We start from the raw sequence: 26,252 nt of genomic DNA, 5'->3' as shown, positions 1-26,252 counted from the left end.
GGTCCGCTTTGTCAGGCTTGTGCACCTCATCAAAGGTTACTCCACACGTCTCGATAACTGCTCATCCTCGTGTGACCCCCTCGCCCTCTCATGACTGAGAGCATTTCAGATAAGAGTGATTCAGATATGTCTGACAGAAACTCCCCAAAGCTTCACTAACTGTAATTTTATAGAAGCAAATTTGCTGCTCCTCTGAGCTGGATCAGCAATGTGTCCCCGTGGTCACCCCGCAGTGGTGACGGAGCTTTGAACTGCTGCAGTCACTCACCGAAAGAGAGACTTTGCTGGGAAAGATCATGGATGGAAAAAAATAATTCTGTGCCCCTGCACGCGTCTCTGTGGCAGTTTCTATATTCACATTTTGGGGTAACTAACTTTGGGCCAGATTTTGTCACTCCCATTCAGAGCAAATAGCATCTCACTGAATGCCTAGTCCCTGGGGAGTACATTGAGGCAATCTGGATCATGCTGAAGAGCTCTTCCCAGTGCGAGGGATTTGTTTTTGTCTGGCTTCAAAATGGCTTCAGCTGCACTATCCACAGATGAAGGCAATGCTCATGGTGCTAGCAGACTGTGGCCTTTGCATGGGAAGGAACATTTCTGAAAAGGGTCCCCTGCTTGCAGAAGGGAGCATCCGCGTGAAACGGGGAGCAAGAACAGTGAAGCGTGTCCGCATCGTACTAAGCCTGCTCATGCACGTCTCACCAGTCAGTACACACATACAGTCCCTCTGGAACAGGCAAAACTGACATTTTTGGGGATGAAAACTCAGGCTTTGTGATTGTCATCAGACAACTCACTGTGTTACACCAGCCTGGAAGTTACATTTCTGGAAATCCCAGAACTGACTGCTGTATCCAGTGTATAGAGATGTTGATACTGAGCATATGCACTAGGAGCATGTTTCTGAATTCAGCCTTGGTCCTGGGACCATGACCAAGGCCCCGACAGTCTTTCACTGAGGTCAGGACTTCTTCCTGAAGCAGTAAGGAAAGTCTCACTGCAAACACACGCAACTGATGTGTAAGTTACGACTAGACAAATTTGTAGACAATAGGTAGGCCAATAGAGCAACCACAGAATTAACTCTCATTTTTTGCCTTTCCTCTTCAGTTTACCTACCAGTACTTCTCCCCAGCCCCCTGCAGAACAGTACCTCGCTGAAGCATAGCTGCTATTTGACATTACTAGAGCGCTGTCTGTGAGCCCAAAGATTTTACTGTGCCTATAGCTTAAACAAAAATACACATACAGACGAACTGAAAAGGGCAAAGAATCAGTTGCTCATGCCTGGCCTTGAAGTAACAATCTAACCTAAAACTTCAGAGCTTCAGTGCAGTTCCTGACTCCTGATCACGTACCCTGGCACATTCACCTGACCAACACCACAAAGAAAAGAGATGGTGCTTCACTGGCTTACTTCAGGAGTGCCACAGGGAGCTAAGAGACATCACGAGATAAAAAGAAAAATAAAAAATTAAGAGCATAATTCCATTACCTTCAGGAAAAAAAAAAAAGAAAAGAAAAAGAAAGCATTACCCGCAGATTTGTTCCTGTTATAGAGATTTAAATTTAGCAAAGCTATAGAAAAAAAAATCTGATGGGTTCTTATCTAAACCATTTATTCCATAAATTGAAAAATCTGATTTCATGCCCTTTACAGTTGCTTTCAATGTTGAAAGTCTTCCCCCTCACTGCCCTGAAATAAACTAGAAACTCAAAAAGAAAAAAATCTAACATCACAAACAATTAAGCCTGCCCTTCTGTGCATTTGGTGAATAATACTTGCACTCTGGATGATCCAACAGTGTTGCCACCAGAGGAACCTCCTATCTCTTCCTGTGAATGACAGCTGTGTTCAGGCTCTCATCCTGACGGACAGGTCCAAGTCCCTACAAATTTCACCCTGGCCTTGAGGAAAAAAAAGTGGATGAGGACTGGCATATAACACAAAGAAAATGTAGAACTGGAAAACTCTTTGGGTTTGGGGTAGGAAAATATTTGCCTGGTTGTTTTGTTTGGGTTTTGGGGGAAGGAGGGAGGGCAGGAGGTGCTGGTTAACAGAACCTTGAACCAGATTGTGACCTTTCTCTTGCAGAGCATCAGACACTCCAGCACAATGGACTAAATGGATCAAAATACAGGATCAATGCCTTAAACAGCATAAGAAGAGGGAGCTCAACAAATTTCTATTACAGTTACCCATGGCAAATGGCTTTGCTGGACTGAGGCCAGCTACCATAACATACCTATCTCTCAAGCTTGTCTAGTAGTGGTAGGTGTATTGTTTGTTAAATTACTCTTTCCCTTATCTCAAGTAAAAAAAAAAAATATATATAAATGGTCTTTTATTACAAACAGACACAAATTGCTGTGCAGCAGGTTAAAATACTTCAATATATATATTCCTGCAAGCCTTTAAATTGTTGTTTCACTAATTCCAACAAACACCTGTCTTCTCTTTAAAGGAATGAATTATGTATGGCACCAAAGAAAAAGAAAGAAAACAGGAGTGATCTCAGCTACAGCTGCCTAAATGTTAGTAACTTATGCTGACCTCCTCAAAGCAGGAGATAGAGAAAACTGCCGTTTAGATGTTCTGGTCTCTTCTCTCTCTAGGAAAGGTGTTTGGGTGAAGAGCTTAGAGCACCCAACCAGCCTTACGATAGCTAAATCTGGAGCAGTAAGTGAGGCAGCGTTAAGGAGAAGAGTGGACGAGATGCTTTGTACAAACCTATAGAGTATATAACTTCCTCTACAACCATCAACCATCTTTCAAGTTCTAGAAATTTTCTTCCACTCTCACAACACTGATTTTTCCCCCTTGAGCACCAACTTAAATTTCAGAAAATTAAGGCTCTCAATATCTTATAAAACATACTTTAACAGTATTTTATCCTACTCTCCTTCCAATGGAATAATTAAAAAATGCCCGTGTCCTTAATGGGCTAGACTTGATGACCCCTTCCAACCCAAGTAATTCTGTAGGCACATGCTCTAGATTTCCCTAATTATCTAGAGCTTCTAGATTTCCTCACTGCAAAAACCAAGACAACCGTCAGCATTGATACGTGCCTCACTACAGCAGAGTGCATTTGCCACCAGCTGGATGTACCTTCTAGGTCAATTACTTTATACACAGCCCTTCAAAAAAAAAGGAAAAGATATTATTTCTCAAACAAAGTCACGACATGGGCAGATACTACATAACAGACCTTACCAGGGAGTCTAATACATTCTAAATATTTCTAAATAGTTCCAAGGCTCTTTGATCTGGGGGATAAAAGCACAATTCAATTCAAAAATTGAAGTTAAGCACATTTCATTTTATGGCACATGTCAGTTGGCAATACTTTTCAGTAGTGGTTACAAATAGACACTTAATAAGGCACGTGATAGATTCTTTCTAAGTTGCATCAGACATAGTTTTACGGCTTCTTTTCTCTTCCTGGAAAGGTCTGCTGTCTACCTTATCTTACATCTCATTGGTTTCAACTCTTCTGAATAAGAAAAAAAATAATGGTTAAATGCCCTTAAAATCTATCAGTTTCCTTATACTGTACATAAGAGTTGAAAGAAAGCAGAAAAAAAACACCCATGCAACAAAAACCATCTCAAATCATGCATTAATTATGAACCTATTTCACTAACCCAACTGCATTTTTCCCCACTCTTGTGGGTACCCATATTTTCCATCATAAAACTGTACCTGTTGGTCTCTTTTGCCATTTGTCTCCATGACATTTAATGTTCTGTCATGGCTTATCCCCATTCATTAGGTATTGTTGAGAGGGAAAGTAGCAAAACTGTAGCTAAATCCCCACTTGTGTTATTCCATATTTTAACATTTCACTTCTTATGTATGTCTGATCTACTACTACTGCATAGTTTGAAAGGCCCTACTTAGAAATTACATTATTGTTAAAAATAATACCATTACTTAGGTAAGCATCTGTACTTCTCCCTCTGTGTGTGGTGCTGGAGGGAGTATATCTAAGAATACAGAAGCTCTAATGCATGTTAAAGGACTTTATTTCCTGTTTCCTCCAGACTACTTCCCTTCATAGCCTTTTCACAAACGTGAGGGAAACAAGGCAGAGAAGAATATATGCTTTTTTGCAACATGGGCTCTGCGTAGAAATGTTTCTACCTTTCTCCTGAAGCTGCACTACAAATAAATGGGTATTGTTCAAGCATGGCAAAGACAATTAATATGCTGCAACATCTTAGGCAGGAGAGCTATATCCTACAGGTGGATCAAGGAATCCAGGTGTTTGGAAAGCTGTCCCCTGCCTCCTCCAAGGTTTCCAAAACCACACATACTTTTGGAGCTTTTTCAAACCACTGTGTTAAAACACCTGGGCGCTCTCAGCTCCTTCTTCTAGATATTGCCACGGGGGAGTATTACATATTCCTTATACGTGCCTTGATATAATTCACAGAAAATAAGTGATCAGCGACAATGTGAGAGCCAGGCTCTCTCAATTAAGATCGTATCAGCTCAGAAACAAGTCATTTTTTCTCTTTTATCCCTGCCAATTCTTAATTAAAAGAGGTAAGTAAATACATAAGACTGCTGGAATCAAATTTGGAAGGGCTGAAATTCCCAAAGATGAGCTGTTATTGACATGTTACTGAAGAAACAAAATGTTATTTTTGAATCTTTATTTTTCAGCTTACATAAGAAAATATTAATTCCTAGCCAAAATAAGTCTTGATTTACAGTTCTGCCTGAATCACTTAACAAAGTAAAGCTTTTCGATGTACATTGTAATAATAAATAGTATGTTTTTTAAACATCCAAAGCACAAAGCATACTCATGATTTCAGCAGCTGAAAGGGCTGCAATTAAAAAGTTCAACCTTTGCTCATCTTCAGAAACAGTTCTTTTATTTCATCCACTCTTCTCCTCCCCTTTCTGAGACTTCCACAAAATGCACCAGGACACTGAATTGACCTTTAATCAACAATTTAAATTGCTCTTGAGACTCAATATGGAGATTCAATACAAACTGCTATTTGTTTATCATACTAAAAAGGTGAAGGATCTATGCATATACAGTTAACGTGTCCTACACAGAGAGCAGCACTCCAGCTGCAGTTGACATCCTAGTTGTCCTTCAGCTGTTGCTAGCTCTTCGACTATTACTACTTCTCAGCGCTTCAGATCATTTCTCAAAACTCACCCTTGTGAGATAAAAATCACGTCTCATGAAAGAGCAAATCATAAACGTTTAGTGCATTTATCTAGCACTGCATGTTTACCCTAGCATCTGCATCCCTCTTGGTTCAATATATCTGGGTTAAAGACACAGGTAACAGTATTCACAAAGAGTTTATAAAGAGTTTCAGATGTTTTTGCTGGCAGCCCATGTTTCCTGACTATTCTTACTCCAAATAAAAAAGGGAAAAAAAAACAAAAAACAAAAAACTAATTTATCTATCTACCTATATATATATATATTTTTTTTTTTACATATTTACTTACTACATTCACTTAAAATTAGCTTCACTTTCCAGAAAAGGTTAATCAGACAACACAGTATTCCCATTCTCTGTCATGCAATGATGCCTACTTGCTCTGTATCTAACCACATACTTTTCACAGAATCGTCTAGGTTGGAAGAGACCTCCAATATCACCTAGTCCAACCTCTGACCTAACACTAACAAGACCTCCACTAAACCATATCACTAAATTCAACATCTAAACATCTCTTAAAGACCTCCAGGGATGGTGACTCAACCACCTCCCTGGGCAGCCCATTCCAATGCCTAACAATCCTTTCAGTAAAGAAGTTCTTCCTAACATCCAACCTAAACCTCCCCTGGAGCAACTTTAGCCCATTCCCCCTCGTCCTGTCACCAGGCACGTGGGAGAACAGACCAACCCCCACCTCTCTACAGCCTCCTTTAAGGTAACTGTAGAGAGCAATAAGGTCTCCCCTGAGCCTCCTCTTCTTGAGGCTAAACAACCCCAGCTCCCTCAGCCGCTCCTCGTAAGACTTGTTCTCCAGACCCCTCACCAGCTTCGTTGCCCTTCTCTGGACTCTCTCGAGCACCTCCATGTCCTTCTAGTAGCGAGGGGCCCAAAACTGAACACAGTACTCGAGGTGCGGCCTCACCAGAGCCGAGTACAGGGGGACAATCACCTCCCTAGACCTGCTGGCCACACTGCTTCTTATACAAGCCAGGATGCTGTTGGCCTTCTTGGCCACCTGAGCACACTGCTGGCTCATACTCAGCCAACTATCAACCAGTACTCCCAGGTCCTCCTCAGCCAGGCAGCTTTCCAACCACTCATCTCCCAGCCTGTAGTGCTGCTTGGGGTTGTTGCGCCCCAGGTGCAGGACCCGGCACTTGGCCTTGTTGAACTTCATGCAGTTGACCTCAGCCCATCGGTCCAGCCTATCCAGATCCTCCTGCAGAGCCTTCCTTCCCTCGAGCAGATCGACACACGCACCTAACTTGGTGTCATCTGCAAACTTACTGAGGGTGCACTTGATCCCCTCATCCAGATCATCGATAAAGATATTAAAAAGGACTGGCCCCAGCACTGAGCCCTGTGCTCCATCCTCTCTATGGAATTAAAACACCCCCACACTGAGGTAGGTAATGCATAGGATGGCTCTTGAATAAAACACCCTCTATCTAAAGATATTACACAGAAGTAGCTTGCACCCACCTGCTTAGTGCCTCCAGCTTCTTGCTCATTCTTCAACTCTGCTAAGATCAGTACAAATGCTGTTGTAAGGCGGGGTTGTTTGGGGCAAATGCATTGGTCATTTCCAAGTCACGCTTATTTGTTGTGCTTCAGCATTTGCTGCTCTGCACATACATAATGTAAATAAAACAGCCCAGGTTTTAAATATCAGGTTTGTTTGGGTCACAAGGAGAGCCTTTCCCTTTGTCCCTGGGTCAAAAGACCAACCAAAAACATTGTTCATCAGGAGCAGAGCCAATGCTGCTGCCAACTCCAAGTGCTCTCAGGAAAAATGCAGTGGTTCATTTGCTTTGTACCCAAACAAGTGGTAGGTGCCAGGTGCTATGAATTATCTGTAACAAGCTGAATAGACAGGTGGTGAAAGTTGCTGACAACACAGAAATGTTTAGCTTATCCAAGGCTTGGGAGGATCATTAGGAATTTCCCAAAAGACTGAGCAAAAGTATGCAATTAGGCAACACTTAACAGAGGAATGATTGCGGTAAGTGCAAGGTGTTGCACGAGAGCAGGGAAAAATAAACAACATTCTGGATGAGTGTGACCTCTTCAAAATAAGAAGCTCATTAAAGAAAGGACTGCAGAATGGCTGGGACAGGGGGATGGAGAATATAGTATAAAACACTTAAGATCTGTGACTTGTTGTCTATAACTACCATGCACAAAAAAATAACATCAATTTCAAAGACCATTTTGGCTGGAATTCATCCCTAATACGGGAAAACCCAGTTCAGATTCATTGCACCGAGAATTTGATTGGCTTACGTCAGAGCAAGATGCAGAAACTTGAGCTCTCTGTCAGGCAACATGAAGACAAAAGGCAACTGGATTTACTAAATGGCAAATCTTCACGGTCTACTCTCTGTAGCAACTGGAATGCAGTGCTGTGTGTTTTCTAGGCAGTCACGCTGATTAGCATATATGAACACTAGAATATATAGAAATCTCAGCACTCTTCAGTGCTATACAGGCTAAATAACAGTTCAGAAGCCTTCAAAAAGCCTTGCAAATAACTGCAAATTCATTGAAAACAAAAACACTAAAAGGTATACATTTTGAAATGCGTAGCTGACTTACAGTTCTTATTGGCTGAAGATACCGAGAAATTTAGTTTGCGAGTTTTCTGTAGTGGTAAGTACATACATGTATGGAGACATCTACATGCACACCTATTGTGATACAGATTTGAAGGACCATGAGACTCCACACCTCCCAACACAAATGGGTGGCCAGCTGGGGTCAGAATACTGCCCTTCCTGGAACACCTCTGAGTGACTGCCCAGGTGAATTGTTGGAATTGTCCCTTCACTGATAATTCAGGGACAAGCCTCTAATTAAGACAGTACTCTGAAAGAAACATAAAAAATTATGAGGTAGAATACCAAGTTTTGTTCAAGACAGTGGAAGTTTTGCCATTGCTTTCAAGAGCAGTTGGAGTTATAGCTTCCAAACCCATTATTTAGAAGGCTATAATACTTCAGAAAGGTTAGAAATTTTTAGATGCAAAAATCAATTTGTGATTCATGTTTATTGAAGGTAATCATTCAAACTGTTAGATGCAAAATCCTTGACATTTCTTCTTAGTGCTGAGTAAATACCGAGTTCCAATCTGGCCACATTATTATGTTTAGCTTTCTTTAATGCTTACTTTTTAGGGAGGATTTTTTGACTTATTGGGCCCTTAGTAAAGAAGGATACAGGTCAACTCAAAAAATTAATGTCAAGAAAGAAATGATAACATTAAGATTTTTTCTTCTGTTTTTCTGAATCTCCAGTGTGGTTTCACAGGTTTCTAACCGTTTGTTGTTCATGTTCAGCATGAACATAAAACCACTGAAAGAACTTCCAGTACTTTAAAAATGCCTGAGAACTTGGTCAATATGCGCCGATAGTAGCACTTCAAATGCACACACCAGCGTTTGCCACAGAAGAGGGGAAAAAAGAATGAACAGGGTTTTAAAACCAGGGTGGTAATCTGTGATCCACTTTCAACTTCTCATTTTACAAAATGCATAGAGGCGGTGTGAGTCTCCAGTCCCTGGCAGCACAGGGAACCTCTGTGTCTCCACGCCATGGCATAGAGCCATGACTGCTTTCTGTGACCTCTCTTTTCTTCTCTTGAGTAGCCTTGTGCCCTCTCCTTCCAGTCCTCTGCTCTTTTAAGATGCTTCAGCCTTTCTGATAGCTGGAAGACCCCTCTACCTAAACATAGGGCCTTTATCATCAACTGTTGATGAACCCATCCTGCATTTGGGGACTGCAGTGCCCTACCTTCATGATCTCCTCAGCACCTGTTGGAGTGTAGGTGCCCACTCCCAGAAAGCAGTGTGTGTGGGGCACTGCGCCCCTAAGCACACCCAGCACGTGGAGGGCTCTGGAGCTTCCAAATGCAACGCCCTCCAGCCAAGCTGGCCTTCCTGTTGCTGCTTTCTTGCACCATTACTCAATTCCTCTCCCAGCTAGCCTAAAGAAGAAAATGGTGCTTGAATGTCCAGACGGACAGCAACGGATGAGCCAAGAGTTCTCATTTTAAAGGCAAATGAGATCAACATTACTGAGGAACTGGTTGGGGGCAGTGATGGAAAGACATGGATGGTAACTCAACGTTAAGCTCATACCCTTAAACTGCAGTTTGACTGCCAAAGGCAGAAATGGGTGTCAGTGGGTAGAGACAGCAGTCAAACTCATAATTAGCGATTCTAAAAATAATAATAAAAAAGCAAACAAGAAACAGTTAGAAATACATACAATTGGGACTTGAGAAGAAAGGTTTGGGGAAAGGATGGAGGGATGGGCTTAGCAGGAGTGGAGAAGCCAGGGAGACATGGGGACAGACAGAGCAGGAAAAGGAGTAAAGGAAGAGGGAAAAACCCATCAGGAGTTATTTCCTCTCATTCAGAGAAAATTAGCTTAATTATTCTTTTTCTGGCTTGCAGATGAGTAATAATGGAAGTTGTCTTTTAGGCTTTCCCCAAGGCTAGCATAATACCTCCTGCTAGGACACAAACACCCATTGGACATAACATGTCACTCTTACTTTGTTTTTCAATTTGACAGCTTTGAAAGTAATTTAACAGAATAGTTGCCAGAGATAAGATATCATGTGATCCAGATCATCAGTGTGTACGCTTCCAATCTCATACAAAATCAATGAAGGAGCTTGTTTTTTGCTCTCAGAGACCAGCAAAGGAGAAACTAAATACAACTTAGCATATTAGATGAAATGTGCAGAATACCATATCACATTGTTCCTTTAAAAATGTTCATTTCTTCTGACTATGCAAGCGCCATTAACCTGAGATCAATTTTTAAATTGAAAATGTAAAGGTACAGTAAAAGTACAGACTGTTCCTATTGATATTTACTGCACGCTTGAAGTATGCAAACCAGAGAATGTAAAGCAACTCCTAGGAGAACACGAACACCATTTTAAACAGAATATGAAGCAGCAAGATGTATGCCACAAAGCTGTATTTCCCATTCTTAAAAAAAAAAAAAAAAGAGAGAGAAAGGGAAAGAGGTAGGAAGAGGAGAAAGAGAGGGAGAGTAAGAAAGAGAGGGAAAGGTGGGGAGAAGACAGAAAGGGAGAAGGATGAGAGAGAGACAGAGATGGAAATACAATTATGCCAGGAACACTAAATGATTTGGAAGACCTTCAGAGAAGATTATGAAAGTTATGTACACAGAATGGAAAGGAAAATAAAGCAATTTTCCTTGACAGAAGGGTAGGGGGAAATATGTAAGCTGAGGGCTAGAACAAATCCAATAACCTCTTAAATACTGCCTGGAGGATATAAACGAGACTTAAAGCAAATCATCAGCCTTGCATGCTTTGTTCTAGCCCAGCTCATGCATTGCAAGCTAGCATGGCTAGAAAAGCTGTGTTATTGTCAACCAGGACGCAATTCTGTGAGAGTTTCTCTACTCTGTTAGTGTGATGAATGCAACTCTGAACAACGAAGTCCTGAAGTGTGGAGTGACTACAATTGTTTCCTCAGGGACATCTACTCAAAGTCTGATTTACATATACAGCAAAAAACAACCAGCTCACATTTTCTGAACATTATCATACACATTTTCAAACTCAAGTGGCTATAACCTCTTTCCAGGTTCTTTATCTCAGTCTTCATATGCTTCTCTATCATTTTCTACTCTTTGTGCTGTTTTTCTCTGTAGCTTCCCTTTCCTCTCACTATTTAGCATCTCTCAGTTTTGTCGGGCTTATTAACTTGCTTGCTAGTTTCTTAAGTGTCTATTTCCCATTTAAATGTAAAACAAAATTAAATAAATATAGTGATTCAAAAAGAAAACAGAATATAGAATGTGGAATTTATGTTGTATGGTTTTGGTTTTTTTTGCCATTCTGTCCTCTCTTTGTTTTCCTTTTTTTCCCATTTTCTCCCATTATAACTATCCCATTCAGCTGTTTTTTGACAGTGTACTTATATCCTCCCTTTTACAGCCTCCGTTGCAGTTGTATGCTGATTTTTATTTTACTCAAATAGTACAATATATAGACAAATGATAACATGAAAATAATCTGCAAAACAATGAAATTTAAAAACTATAAACGGTCAAGCAGAAAATCTACTTTTAAAGTCAAAGAATAATTTATTGCTGTTAGTGTAAATTTATACAATCCCTCTGAGACTGAATTATCCTTATACCATTAGTTACATATAATCTCACTTGGTGTTAAAAAAAAAAAAAAAAAAGGAAAAAAAAGAAGGAAAAACAAAACAGCAGTAATTTTTGTCCTCTTTGACTACTAGAAGATGGTGTATTTCAAAAAGTCCCATTCCGACCTTTCTTTCACAGTAAAATTGAGTGACTTGGTCAATCCGTAATGACTGGAAAAAGTGTTTGTGATTCCTTTTTGGATAATGTATGTGCCCTGCCAATTTTTACTGCTTTTCCAGGGTTTTCAGGTAATGGTGCTTCTCCTTCCTCAGCGGTGACAGGAGACGCTGCACCCTGGAGGGCAGAGGGACATTTGTCCAACGGTCCAAGAGTGATGTGATGCCAGTTTGTGCAGAGGGGCCGCCAAGCCCACCTGCAGGACGAGCATGCTCAGGTCCACACCCCGGGGGCCTGTGCAGTGCAGACAGACAGCAGACAGGGCTGCAGAGGACACACAGACGCAGACCAGGCCGCAGTCAGGGACAGACCCATGACTGCCATCTTCCTTTTCGGCTCCAACCTACTCCTTATACAACTGTCCCCTGCGACTCAGCATGCCACCCTGAATCCCATCTCCCTGCAGCACGTGCTTCTTACTGTGGGCCATGAGAAATTAATTAATTCCCTGTCCTGGCCTAGTTCTGCTGCCTCACAAATCCCTGAATGGCGGGCTGGCAGGTAGCGCTCTGCTAACCAGGGCAAAGGGTCAGCCCTTTGGCTTCCAGCTTCTGAAACCAACCTACACGCAGAGCCTTTGGTGGCACAAAAGCACAGCTTTTCAAAATATTAAAATACTGCAAAATATTAGCTCCAGAAAAGAAGGTAAAATGCTCAAGGGACCACAGGATACAGGTGCTAGACTTTCACACAGCCTAAGAATGGTGTTTCTGGTCTACCCTTGTGAGGTTAACTTTAATGCCAGTAATTGAGCTTGATGAACTCTTCTGCATCTAAAAGGAAAAAATCCTAATTAAAACTTCTCTCAATGGCACATCATATTTAAATATTTAAGCTTCAGCAAGAGCACAAGCTAGAGCAGTCACTTTGGAGCCAAAATTCACACCGATAAATACAAATCCAAACTTAAACTCTCCACCTCCCCTCAGCACTGCATTGAGATGAAGAAAAACTCTGGCAGCTCTGCTCAGCAACACACAGTAAATGCGAGTTGCTATGCCCTGTGCCCTTCCTCCAGCTCTACACAGTGCAAGCAAACCACAGGCTATGCTCACCCATGCCACTTGAAACAGAAAAAGGCAGAATTGTTCCCTCAGTGACTTCATTTTCATTACCTGAAACCCCAGGTTTATTCAGATTTAATCTGTACATATCCTCATGTTGGTTAACGTGAACACACCAGTCAAATTTATACAAAAAGTCACTGTTTGGCAGATAATTGGATAATATGTGAATGCTGCCACAAATTGTTCTCTTTTATAAGCAAAGGCAAATGTAGTATTTTATCCTGCTCAGAGGACACACAGAAAAAGATGCTGCTTTCTGAATAGCATGTTTTCAGAGCTACAATTCAAGGAAAAAAGAAAAAAAAAATCTATATTCTATCTGTTGGTCTGGCTGAAGGGGCATCTGGAGAGGCAAATACAAAATAGTTATATATCACCAGTAGTTGTCACAGTAACTACTGGATTATGATTCCAGACTAAAAAATCATTTCATATATCTTCTAAGATACCGATCTTTAGCCAGCCATTTCAGATCATATTAACCTTAGTAAGACTCCCAGGAGAACTGCTCGCTACACCAGCTTTGTAAGACACACTACTTCCATATCAAGTAAGTAGATTTTCTGACATTTCTCTACCTATGGTCTGTTGTTTCAAAGTATAAGGCCTTCATGGCACTTGAGATGTGTTTTGCCTTCTGCATTCAGGAACAAATATTGAAGGAAATCCCATTTGAAGACTTCACTTAGTCACTGAACAATTAATTAGGCATCATCTTAAATACAAAAATATGCCAGAATGATGGAAAGTAGGCTCGGCTTCACAGGAAAATAGTCTTATCCACGGGAAATTTCCATTTTGTGCCAATTTTTAAACAAAATCTTCTATTTAACAAAATCTTTGCAAAATTCTGTTTAAAAATTTGCTGGATAGCATGCATTCGTAAATCAATACAGAGCATCGATATGCAGCAGCTTCTTAATTCAAGAAGATTTTTAGGTCAAGATTCTAAACCAAAGATTATCTTTGATAGTCTGAACATAAGAAACCCATAATGAGTTTAGATGAAAACCCTTTGGTCTTTATTGACCTGACCACAACCTACCATGTTTCAAGTTAATCCCTTCTACTTGGCAGCGGCACTTTCCCTCCTTTATTTCGCAGATACGAAGACCAAAATGTTTTTTTCTCTCTCTACCCACAATAAATATTCCCATCAAAACAAACACATCTCTCTGTCCTCATGAAAATTTGTTCCAGTTGGGGCCATGGATTTTTTGCAATTATTGACAGAGTTCCAATTGTAAAATATAATCTAGGACCAAGCTTGCAAGATTTTGAGTTGGAAAGAGAATATTTCACACACCTCCAGTTCAGAAGCCACCAACTGCCATGACAGTTTTGAACAGGAGGAGCTGCTTTTTTCCTTCTAATATTTTTCCTTTCCTCCCCTGCAAAATATATATCTTCTTTTTCCCTGATACGCCATCAAATTCCTAAAGAGAAAGAAGCACACCATCCTATTTAAATAAGATCCATGTTCCAGGAAGTTTAGTAGCTGCAAATTGTTAAAAAAAGCAAAAGTATGTGAGCATAAGTGAGATTGCTGTAGGGTGAGAGGAAACACAGGACAAAAGGAAATCTTGCCCAGAGCCATGGAGATCTCTCTTCTGTCATAGGCCCACAGATTTTCCATGCTTGGGAGGCAAAACACTGACAAAGATTATCTTTCTTCTAGGTCAAACTAAGTGTTGGAAAGACAATTTGATTTATTTTGTTTCTTCAAGTCACATCAGTTGTGAAGAGCTACTCCTTCCAAGCAGCCTGAAACCAACAGTAATGGTGGTAAGAGAAGACTGTGGCAGACTTAATAGTAAAAAAGGACTAAAACACAGCCAAAAATGATTGTGGGGAACTTAGTAAGACGTGGATAACATTTCACAGCATATTGCCAAGAAACACAGCCTCAATTGAAGAGGAAAAATCCAAATCCTGGCATGATTATTAGACATTATTAATGATTCTCACATTAGATGTTTTGATTAATTCAAGTGTTTATTCATCTCTTTAGGAAGATTTCTTCTTCTTACAAGCAAGATTTTATAGCACAAAGTAACAGAAAAGACTATAAAAATGCGCTGGCATTACACGTTTCCTGCAAGCCTTTAATTAGACTGAGAAGGGTTTTGAAGTACATGAACATGCTAATTTCCATTTTGAATGTGAAAATGTGGCAGGGATGTCATGCATCATGTAATCTTGAACACATTTTATTTGAGACTTTAGTTTTAAAATCTAAGTCTTAACATAAAATATATTAGTCTATGATCTGCTTTAAAAATATAATAATAATAATAATAACAACAATGAGAAGGGCAAGCTGTTCTAGATGCATGGGCAATGTTTCCAGGCCTTTTTACATGGAATATTGCTCTCAAAATCAATGTTCCATCACTTTTCTTTATTTATCCATAAAACAGGTACTTTATCTGCTTAGAAAGGTGTTTTTTTCTTACATTTCTCCAAAGTTGTTCTCAAATACCTCTTTCCTAAGACTGCATTATGGTCACATTATGGCTGTTCTAACCATTATTGGTGCCCAGGAGCCTTCTTATGGGCACTGCATGTAAACTGACAGAATTCCTTGAAGAGTTTGCACACCAGGAATCTATGTAAGTTACAGCATTTGTAGTCAGGACTTCACAAGCAATGCTTTATGCCACAAAGATAGAGGACAGAGCCCAGTAGTCAGCAGACAGGGTCTCCTGTGTCTCTGGCTGCTAAAATTTCATAGAATCACAGAGCTACAGGCATCTTTGGGTACCTCCAGTCCCAGCCTCTGCTCAGAGTAGGGTCAGCTGCTGCAGCTGGTTGCCCGGGGCCATGTCCAGGTGGCTTTTGAAGATCTTCAAGGCTGGAGACTCTACCACGTCTCTGGTCAACCTGTGCCAGTATCCAATAGCCCATAGAGTGCAAAAATAAAATAAAATGAGTTTTCTTATGTTTAAATGGGATTTCTTGAATGTCAGTTTGTGTCCATTGCCTCATGTCCTGCCACTGGCCACCACTGAGAAGAAAAGCCCAGCTCCCTCCTCCTTAGCTCTCCCACGGGGTATTTATACCCACAGAGAAGGTCCCGTGACCTTCATCTCCCCCAGGCTGACGATTCCCAGCTCTCTCAGCCTCTCCTCGTAGGAGGGGTGCTCCAGGCCCTCAGTCAGTCATGATCGTCCACTGGATATTCTCCTTGCACAGAGCTTGTAACTCGTTTACGAAATCAGACATCTGTTCAAAGCTGTTATTCTTTGCTGTTGAAAAACAGCCCTCAAAACGCAAGTTATGCACGGGCACACTAGCGTTACCCCTTCAGAGGTGTGAAGGTCCCAGGAAAGAAGAAGCCTGGGGCTCGTTCTGGAGCCTTGCAGTACGCCTGCAGTGATGCCTGTGCTTCCTATGCCTGAGTGCTCCTTATTTTGGGGGGTTTCTTTTCAAGTCAGAGTCCCTGTGCCTTTCAAGATGAAGCTGACTGCACTCACTGCTGCTCACAAGGCCAAAAAGCAGCCAGGAGGATGACACCAGCCTGAGGGAACGTCTCACTTCACTGTGACAGGAAGAATTTGGAGCCGACAGTGTAACGCCAGCACTGCCTGCACACCCAGGTAGACTACAGCCCGCTTGTTTACATTCAGCTCACACTTGGAAGGTTATGTGTACAGCCCGTAAGTGCTTCAAATATAGGCTCTGATTTTCCAGTGTTTACCTCAAGTTGCAAGTTCTCTGCTCTCCTGACAGCTGGATCCCTAGTGCAGAAGCTGATGGCATTTGCACAGAAAATATTCTACTTGTAATGAGCAAATTAACTTCTGAAGTCCTACATATAGCCCATGGAAGATAGGATTATATAAAGTAGATCTTGGAAAAAAGATATATGAAAGCATTCCAGAGAGAAAACAAATTGCCTTTTTCTTGGCTTTATCTTTCAGCATTCTCTGGCAGTTTTCTTGAGGACTGACAAGGTCTGGAAATAGCTCACAGAACCTGCCTGCAAATACCTCTTGTGCCTGAAAAAATAATGGCACGCTATGGCAGGTGTCAAACCCAGGAGCACCTCTATCAGGCCACTGCTTGACGTCATGACTCTAGAGGTACATAAAGGAGGATCAAAATCCTGTAGAAAGGGGGATATGGGAGTACTTTCAGGCCTTGCAGAGGCAATTTATCTTTAAAATTCCTTTTCTCTGATTTGCCTTTCAGTAAGGCAGCATAATCAGCAAAATTCTAACCTCAGAGCTCCAGTCCCATTAGTCACACAAAGCTTAGGTGATTTATAGTCAGAAAATCATTTCAAAACATCTGAAAGGATTTTGTTATTCTGCCTACAGCTACACCTGTGCACTTCTTTGTCTCTAAGTTTCAATTAGAATTAATTTAAATAAGAGAAAATCATGTTTCCTAGTGGCTGAGCCTGTTAATGAAATATGTTTCGCATTTCCAATGGAAATGGGAATTTAGGAAAGTAACAGGCAGAGCTTGTGCCTGCATTATGAATACATTTTATATTTGAAAGACTTTATCTTCATCTCACTAATAAGATCTTTAGCTCAATTTTATTTTATTTTTACCGTATTTGTATTGCTCTTAATGTCTGGATTGCCACCCTATTAACATGACAACTAATTTTCTAAGGTGCCTGAAGAATCACAAAAAATGGGAGATTCTCTATTGTTCCAAATATCGGTAAGCGCTGAGAGGAAAATTTTACCATGTTATGTTAAAAGTCAAATGGAGAACAAAAAAGAAAGGAGCAAGCAGACAATGAATTTAACCATGTTTTTGCACTGAAGTATAATCTAAAACAAACAGAAAAGCATGGCAATGTATTTGCAAACTATTTACCTAGATGGTTTTATTGCAGGCCTCTGGAGACACCTATCCCTGGTTATTACAGAGCAAAGAGTCACTTTACTGCACAGGGGACATACGTGGTAAGAGCACAAAGAAACTGTGTTAGCCTCTGTATTAGTTTACTGCACTCTAGCAAGGGGTCTTCTGTCCCTCATGCACACTAAGGACCCAGTCCTTACAGACCTGGGTTAAGCTTAACACATACAATATTCTTCAAGATTTAAGTATTTTCACATGGCTTGAATATACTTGATATAACTAACCCTAGACTAGCCTATGGGAAGAAAAAAAAATCTTAGGCAAGGTTCTTCAAGTGACAAGACAGAAGTGTTCCAGAGTCCCTTGCAGGGTCCTGCAAAGTAACACACCATCAGATAGAGACTTCTTTACTCCTCTTTCATATTGCCAGCTTCTGTCTTTGAAGAAGACATGAGCCCGGAGTTCAGTCATACAATTGTAACAAGGGCAGACCTTGACCTGCCAACACTAAGTAGTGGCAATAACACAGCAGCAGGAATAAAGAAACCATGTAGATGAAAACTGTACTGAAGTTGCTAGAAATAACATTAAAACATTCCTACAGGTCTTTCAGCATCAGCAGTGGTAGGAAAAGGATATGCTAAAGGAGGAACTAGGTAGAAGGGACAGAGCATCCTTGTCAGATATTGCCATGAACTCAGCATGTCACCCTTTTACTAACTACTATACCATGGAAAACAAACGTGACATGAGCAAGCATAAATCACACATGTTTATGCACACTTATAGATAGATAATACATCTCAACAACAGATATTTTCTACTTTTTTTTCACCAACTGGATGACCAGTTCCATAATGACATAGTTTGCCTTGTCAAAGAAACAATCCTGGTGACATTTTTACACATTTTAATAAAACATTGATTTTTCCTAAACTGGCTTACACAACCCTGGCCCATGCCACCATAAACTCTTGGGCAAAAACAAATCTAAAATTGGAAATTGGGAACACTGGGCACTTGACTTCCTCTCTCCTGAAGGGAAAGCCAACAACAAACAGGTATAAGTGAGAAAAATGTGGACTGTTCTGTTAAAATTGGTACATGACATATAAATAAGCCCCAGTGGAGTAACCACCCGTGAGTTACTCTGCAGTTATGCTTGGTGCAGTTATTCTGCTTGGTTATGCTTGGCACCTATTGGCTAGAGTACCCCTTCCTCTTTTGGGCAAACTCTTCGATCTCAGATCTCTGATAACAAGGAAAATCTCCTTGCTCAATAAAAGGTTATATAACAAAAGGGAGCAAGGGACCTTGTCTTCTCCTTGCTGAGCAATATGTAGTGCAAGCATCTCCAGAGAAAGCTTTGGGAAAAGGCCAGGCTTGTTGAATGCATGTGAATTGCAGTGTTTTTAAGGAGATATCATTCCTCCTACTGCTTGGCCCACGCTGCCTTGATGTGGCTCAGACTGTAAATGACACAATTTGGTTGCCACCATGCTAACCTCTGCATTCCTCTGGCTCTGAGTGAGAAAGTCTCCTCTTCCTTTCTCACCTAGCTTCAAATGGAAGCCTCATGAATGTTGTGGATTTAGTGCTTAGCTTTATAATTGTGGTTTTATTTGAATTGCCACAAAAAATGTTGGGTGAGATTAAACACAGGCTTCTCCTTTTGAAGAGGTCTGTGCTTAATATGACTTTTACACCCCATATTCTCACTAACTTTTATTTTTTCCTCCTTTGAGTCTAGTTGCAACTCCTGCTCCTACACTGCAGTTGTGAGAGTATTTCCTTGGTACTGTGCTATGTTATATTTATGCATAAACTTTTGCTAATTGCTGAACCTATGCTGGTATGAATAAAGCTTTCATTCATGTTTATATATTAGTTTCCAACATTTGTATGTTTGTAATCATCAGGCTAAAAACAGCTTTCATTTGCAGAGATGTAAACTGAGGGTAACTGAGTCAGGAGACACACTCTACTAGGTACATGGAAAGATTTTTTTTCTAGTATCACTAACAGATGAGTTTATCGCAGAAATTTCCAAATTCTGTAGCTGTGTAGTTTGTTCAGGGCTTCCAACTGTGGTTATGGCTACATTCACGAGTAGTTTGGATCAACAGAAATGAATCTCTGGAGCTCATTTTGGGCTGGAGACCTGATATACACATTTCTCTAGATTGCTGAAACTCTTATTTCAGAAAATGTTTAAGTTTGCTGTGATGGTCTTTTACTGCTTCAGCTCATCTCCCACCCAGGTTAGGTTGTTCCAAGGAGAATCCAGGTCACAACCTGCAGTGCCCTTCCAGATGAGGACCAGAGCTTAGCAAGCAGGCAACATTTGAGCATTGTCTGAAAAGCGCTCTCCTGATATGAACTAATGCACTAATACAGACACGCCCTATGCATACAATCAAAACTTACACAATTAGAATATCTGTGGCAATTCCTAACCATCAACAATTTTCCCAGCCATATAATTACTACTATTAACAGTACGCGTTCCCAATTTAATAAATGGAAGCAAGATAAATGCCCACATCACTTTGGCTTCTCCAAAGCTTTACGATTCAGAACATAGCAATCTGTTGCCCTGGGCCTTTTGGAAACAGCGTCCATGTGATTATTGATAATAATGATAATGCAGCACTTCTCCTGGTCTGTTCTGGATATCTGATGGCTTCAACTGCTTTGTCTTAGAGGAGGCAGTTGAGAAAACCCTTGAGTTAACAGAAGTAGGGAAAGAGGAAACAAGAAGGCTTCTGGTATAGTACCATGGGAGAGGGTGGGTGGTAGGAAGAGGTGATGTGACACGTTGCTTAGATTTTCTTTGTCCCTTTAGCATTGCCACCTTGTAGAGGAACTGCCACAACTGCCTCTCTCTCCAACGCTTTTCCATCTTTGTTGCACTGGCTGTAGTTTTAATGCTTCCAGCATAGGAAATCAGGCTTCCTGCTTCCTTCTATTCAAAAATGTTACCAGCCCCCTCTTCATGTCTTGCCGTGATGCTGCTGCAAAAAAGCATAACCTCTGTGCATAGCCATGTTATTATCCACCATCCTCCTCTAAAGCTGTTAACACATTACTGCTCATCGGCTACCTCATAGGAACCATTTATGTACATCCTTTGAATCTCACTTGTCCCTGAAGTGAGTGCAAATTATGTCAAGTAAAACTACTTACCTTTAGATAGCAGACAGAGCCCCAGGCAGACAGTGGGCCAAGAAGTAGAAGGATGGCATCGCCTTGAAAACACTGTAATTACACGCATTCAACAAGCCTGACCTTTTCCCAGAGCTGTCTCTGGTGACGTTTGTGCGGCATGTTGTTCAGGGAGGCAATAAGGAGAGGACAAGGTCTCTTGCTCTGTTTTACTGTATAACCCGTATAATGTATACTGAAAGTGCTCAAAAAAAGGAAACAGTCAAGGTAACTGATCATGTTTTAATGCAGCGACTAAACAGACATTGAACTGTTGCCTTTGGAAAGGTGGTGTGTTTTCACAGGCTAGTCCTGCACAATACCTGCACACATATTTCAACAATGCACAAATTATGAGCAGCAATAGCACAGGACTGCTTCCCAGACTTGAGTCCTTTGTACAGTAATGCACTTACAAATATAAATATCACCCAATCAGAGACACATTCTGCAAAGGTTATACTCTTCTAGTTTGTTTTAGGCTAAGTCTATCAGGTCCTGAATCTACTAAAGCCTCAGTCATCGTAATTATAGTGAGGAACAACTTCAGTCAACATTATATGCAATTTAATTTTCCTCCACCTGCCAGCTATATCTTGACAAAGTTTCTAACTGAAGTTTAAAGCTTACTTTGTTCAGAACAATCAGGTAAGCCTATGATGCTGGAAAGGTCTGCTGTCACAGAGATGTGAGAAAACAAGGCAGAACCTGGTTTATTTGACTTCATGTGGGTCATGTGATGTAATTAATTCCAAATGTTTTTGGTTTCTGTACAGAAACTTCCAGCAAAAGATTTAAATGATGTAATAATTACCTTTTTCCTTTCATGATCCTTCTGACTATGCCTTAATTTATGATGCTTTTAACTAGCATACATGTATCCGGAGGCTATGATGGGTGCACATTTATTTAAGTCAAAAGATAAATCTTAATGAAAGGTTTTTTTTTACACAATAATTAACTTATTTTGATCATCATAACAGTAATTATTAGAGGTACAAAAACAGAATCAGATCTCAGAAGAAGCCATGAAGATCCTAAATAGGGTGGAGTACCAACACTGCTCTATTATTTTGCCAAAAATGATACATCAAAGTGGCAGCAGTGAATCATCACACACTACTAGGAACTACACCCAAGGAATCCAAGAGATGAAAATATTAGATGCACTAACCTCCATCATAAATTGCAAGTTATAATCACACAGCAGATATTTGCAATATGCTTTTTCTCAGATATGAAGCTCTGCTCTCCTTATGCCTCTCTCAACATGATCTCTCATCAGATTAAAACACAACAAACCCAAAAGAACCACAAAAACACAAGAATTTTGGCTTTATATGAAAGGTCCATATATGAAAAAAAAAAAATAAAGACTGTCATGATGGATTATAAGCCTTAGCCATGCATCAAATAGTACATTTGGGCAGCCCAGTTCTTTTAGGAACATCTTCAAAAAATCACCCTTTTTATGGGATCGTAAACACCGTGATGGGCAAGGCCAGCAATGAAGAAGAGTGCACCCACTCTAACTTGCTGTCATCCTCTCCTTAGTAAAAATGACTACTGTTCTGATTTTCTGCTCAGTCATTAAACCATTGTGCACATGCACGCACACACACACACAGACAGTAATGTGCAGCCAGCTCTTTTGCAATGACCTACAATGAGGAAATCAAGTGCATTTTAACAAAAATATCTTAATCCTGTGTCAGATTGAAGAATTAATTTCTCAAAACTAGAAAACTTTAATGATACACAAGGCGATCTTATATAAGAGAAGCTTCAGCAACAATACAGGAATAAAGAAAAGGATGTAGTATGTTACCTTCTCCAGTCAAAGTTTCTTCTTTTATTTTCCTCACCGCTTCTTGGCCCTCACTCTCGCTGTTTCCAGCTGTCACAATACAGAAACACAAAATTAGTGATGGAAACAACTTAAGGACAGTGAATATATGCCTGCTATCATTACAGGTTAACCACAGTGTAAAACCAGTTATGAGTTTTAAGTGAAAATGTGTGATTCATTGTTGTCAGAGCAGCAGAGGTCTCTAAAGAGCTCTGTACAAATGCCCTGCTGTTCACATGAGTTCTGCTTGTTCATCTCATTTATTCATGCAAGCTATGACCACCTGCTGGCTGGAACAGCGGAATGTAAATGTAAATCTGTGAGCCACATGAATCATATCACATCCAGACCCTAAAAAAGCTTTACTGTAGGTGAGAGTGGACCTCCCTCTGCTCTTTCCAAAATGAAGAACTTCACAGCTGGAGGAAAGGCCCTGCTAACCTGTTCTGAATGCTCAGGAAAAGTTTTACCAGTACTAACAGAAAATATGATTAAGCATCAAATAAATGCCTTTTGTGCCATTCAGCTGAGGTGGACAGTTAATAATTATCTGACATTTGTTTAGCAATTTTGCTGTGCGTCTGTATTTGAGCAGTAAAAACAATGATTTGCAACACTGATATCTGAAGGTAATATATATCTTTGTCTTGATGATAGGCAAGAAGACTCGACATTTACATAAATGTAGCCAAAATAAAGAAATCTAACATTTCAGATACTGAAGAGAATACTCACAGAAAACCTAGGATCACACTGGCCTATAACTCTTCTTTATAAAGTACATTAACTCTGGAATTATACTGCTCAGACTGACCAAGAAAGAATAAGAATTAAAAACCAAACAAACAAGCAAACAAACAAAAACAACAAAGCAGACATTTGTGGGGTTTTTTTGTTTGTTTGTTTTGCTTAAAGCCATACAAGTCTTTAAAGAACAGAAACGTTCAGCTTGATGCTAATTTCCAGATACAGATGCACTGTCAACAACCCCCCCCCCCCCCCCCAGTGAAACTGCCACCTCCGGGGAAATCTGGGCACAAGGATGATAGGCGAAGGATTGGTTTTCCTCACTGTTTCACCCAAAGTGATTTAGTAGAGTAAGGTTTCAAGCTCAGTGTGTTGTAACACCAGATAATAGTGTTGTTTTGGGAAACAAAAATAGTTTGGTGCCAACTCTGTGAAGGTCTGATGCGATTCCTCTTTCATTCAGCACTCCTCGTTCAGTGAACACACTTATTAAGCCTCCAGTGTCTTTAACTCTCAGTATGTTCACTTAATTTTTTCTTATAAGAGAGCTTGTGTTCACAACAGATTTTAATTTGCGTTATTTTGCTGTTATATAAATGGTTATTCATTAAAGCTCAGTGCCCTCCAAATGAGCTCATTTTATTCATATTTGCATGTTTTTCATTCTAGACCACTGGGATAAAATAATTATTTTGCTAAACAGTCACTTCAAATGTCTGTTTCCAGCCTGATTCAACAGAGAGTTTGAAAACTAGATTCTGAAGCTTAAGTACTGTAAAATTGAAGCAGCCCCAGTGAAAGCTGCTACTGCGATTGAGGCTTTTGAAATACTTCTTTCAAGGAAAATTCTGTAAGAAAGAATAAGGAGACTGAACAAATTATCAAAATCCTTACAAAAAAGTTCAAAGACAAGTATCACAAAGATACTATAGGACTGGGAGAGTGATCTACACCTCTGATCTTGCTTAAGGGGATCAGTATCCCCTTGCTGAGGATGGGTGGAAGAAGAAAGGGACAGGTTGCACCGCTTCTCTTCAAGTATATCCTTGTGGGATCCTCTAAGCAAAGTAAATAGTAAGCATGAAAAAGAGCAGCCTCCTTTTCAGTTCTACATTAATTATTTTAAGTTAAAAAAATACTTTTTAAGTCAACAAGCTACCACAATTGCCTTTAGGTTGGCAAAAATCAAACAAAATCTGTGTATCTTTTTGATGTAAATGATTCACTGAAGGGCACAACTTCCAACCACGCTAAACAGGAGTAGAGTGCTCTAAACTAAGCCGGGTCGTGTTTTATTAAATGAAGGTCAAATTCTTACCAACGTCAGGTATTTTAGATTCTCAGTAGTGTATTTGTAACAACTGTTTAGAAAAACTTTGTGATATACAGGAGAATCATCTTTGCTTGACTTTTTGCCGATGATTCACCATATTTTTTGTATGCTCAATGTGCCATATTTATCCAAGCCAGAATGTATCCATTTTAAGCTCAATAGCATCTGTAGAGTAAGCTCTGCCTACCCTGCATTCAAGTGGAGAGGAGGATGGGAAGGTGAAGATAGATCATGTTTTTATGCAGTGAGGGAATCTGAACAAAAGCTTTAAGAAGAAGGGATTCGATGTCTTGAGAGCTTAGATCGTGGAAGTACCTAAAACTGTAATAATCATGCTTTTCTTGCAAATTTAAAGTGTCTATTGGGAGCTCAAAATGCGTACGGTTGTCTCAAGAATTGTTTATGCAAGCTGTTCAGTGCCCTGTCTGATGCTTTCCTTCTCTGTCCCCATAGAACAGTCAATAATTCAGGTGAGACTGATTCAATAATAACACTGACTACAACCAACTCTGAAAATAAAACAAAAATAAATTCCAGTCTGAATGGATGCATCTGTATAAAAAGAGATATCATATTAATAGCATTAAAAATTCTAGTTCTTAGCAAAATACCAGTCATATTGGGAAAAAAAAAAAAAAGAGAGAGAGAGATACATTCAAATACAACTTTTAGTCAAAAAAATTGACTCTCCTCTTCAACATTTTTCTACACAAATGTCACAAGTCAAAGCACATTGAATTAAAGACACCACAGAAGTACACAGAAAAAATCTTATCAGCAGTAGGAGGCTTTGGATCTTACCCTAAAGGTCAGACTCTGTCATCTTAATCAGTTTAAGTAGATTCTAACTCTGAAAGTTGTTTCAGGGATTTCAATAGAACTGTCACAGAGTATTGCTCAGCCTGAATACGGATGGCAAAAATACAGCCCTCAGAAGCCTAGCATGGATGAATGTTTTTGTACATTACAAAAACACTTACACTGTTGCTAGTTAAGGGGTACTAATATATTTACATGTGTTCTTTATAAAATATTCTTAATTCCTTAGAAGGTGAAAATCTCTCCAAAATAATAATTACTAATCACTGATAACTCATAACTAATGTACAAAATTGATTCTGACAAAAAGCAAGGCTTTTTGCATTTTTTTTAATAGAAATTGGAATTTGCCATCTTGACCTTTGAAGGGAATGCACTGCAATGCACTAGAAAGACATTTAGAATAATCTATGAACAACAATACAGCCGCAGCGTGGCTCTCAACTGGCAGCAACCCCCTTTTCTTATTTAGCCATAATTATATAGCAGTTAATCTCTAAAACTAAATAGCTTTTCAGGGTTAGCAGCCTGCCCTGTGGCCCTCCCCACTGCCCCACTTTGGCTATGGTGTTTCGGAAAGAAGGGGGGAGCCAATGCTTGGCTCTCTGATGGGAGGGTAGCAGGAAAGTTGACTTGCAGATGTGGTAGGTATAATGCAAAGATATTCACCGATCACTTCAAGTAATCCAAGTTTAGAAGTGGTGTCCACAAACTCTAATGCATATGCACATTGCCAGGAGAAGCTTGGTAGTATGGTAATAAACTTGGTATACCATACGATTAAGAAGTTACACACGGTGATGGTTAGGTGTCTTTGTGTAACAGAACACAC

General features: G+C 40.1%; 1 protein-coding gene and 1 long non-coding RNA gene across 2 annotated transcripts in view; both read right to left on the bottom strand.

Moving 5' to 3' along the window:
• The window catches only part of LOC308197673, a 39,011-nt gene extending 16,525 nt beyond the window's left edge, over positions 1-22,486 (bottom strand). Inside the window, exon 1 of the long non-coding RNA XR_013953219.1 lies at positions 6,685-22,486. This is a non-coding gene — a long non-coding RNA (uncharacterized lncRNA). The remainder of the gene's footprint in view (positions 1-6,684) is intronic.
• Positions 1-26,252, bottom strand: part of ZBED1 (zinc finger BED-type containing 1) — a 211,555-nt gene that overhangs the window by 96,500 nt on the left and 88,803 nt on the right. The window contains exon 3 of the mRNA XM_080598418.1: positions 22,501-22,569. Coding sequence (XP_080454544.1) covers positions 22,501-22,569 — 69 coding nt within the window. The remainder of the gene's footprint in view (positions 1-22,500; positions 22,570-26,252) is intronic.

This window comes from Anser brachyrhynchus (genome assembly GCF_964034855.1).
Source record: "Anser brachyrhynchus genome assembly, chromosome: 1".
Lineage (NCBI taxonomy): Eukaryota > Metazoa > Chordata > Aves > Anseriformes > Anatidae > Anser > Anser brachyrhynchus.
The sequence above is the reverse complement of the archived record's forward strand: the minus strand, read 5'-3'. Positions and strand labels throughout refer to the sequence as shown.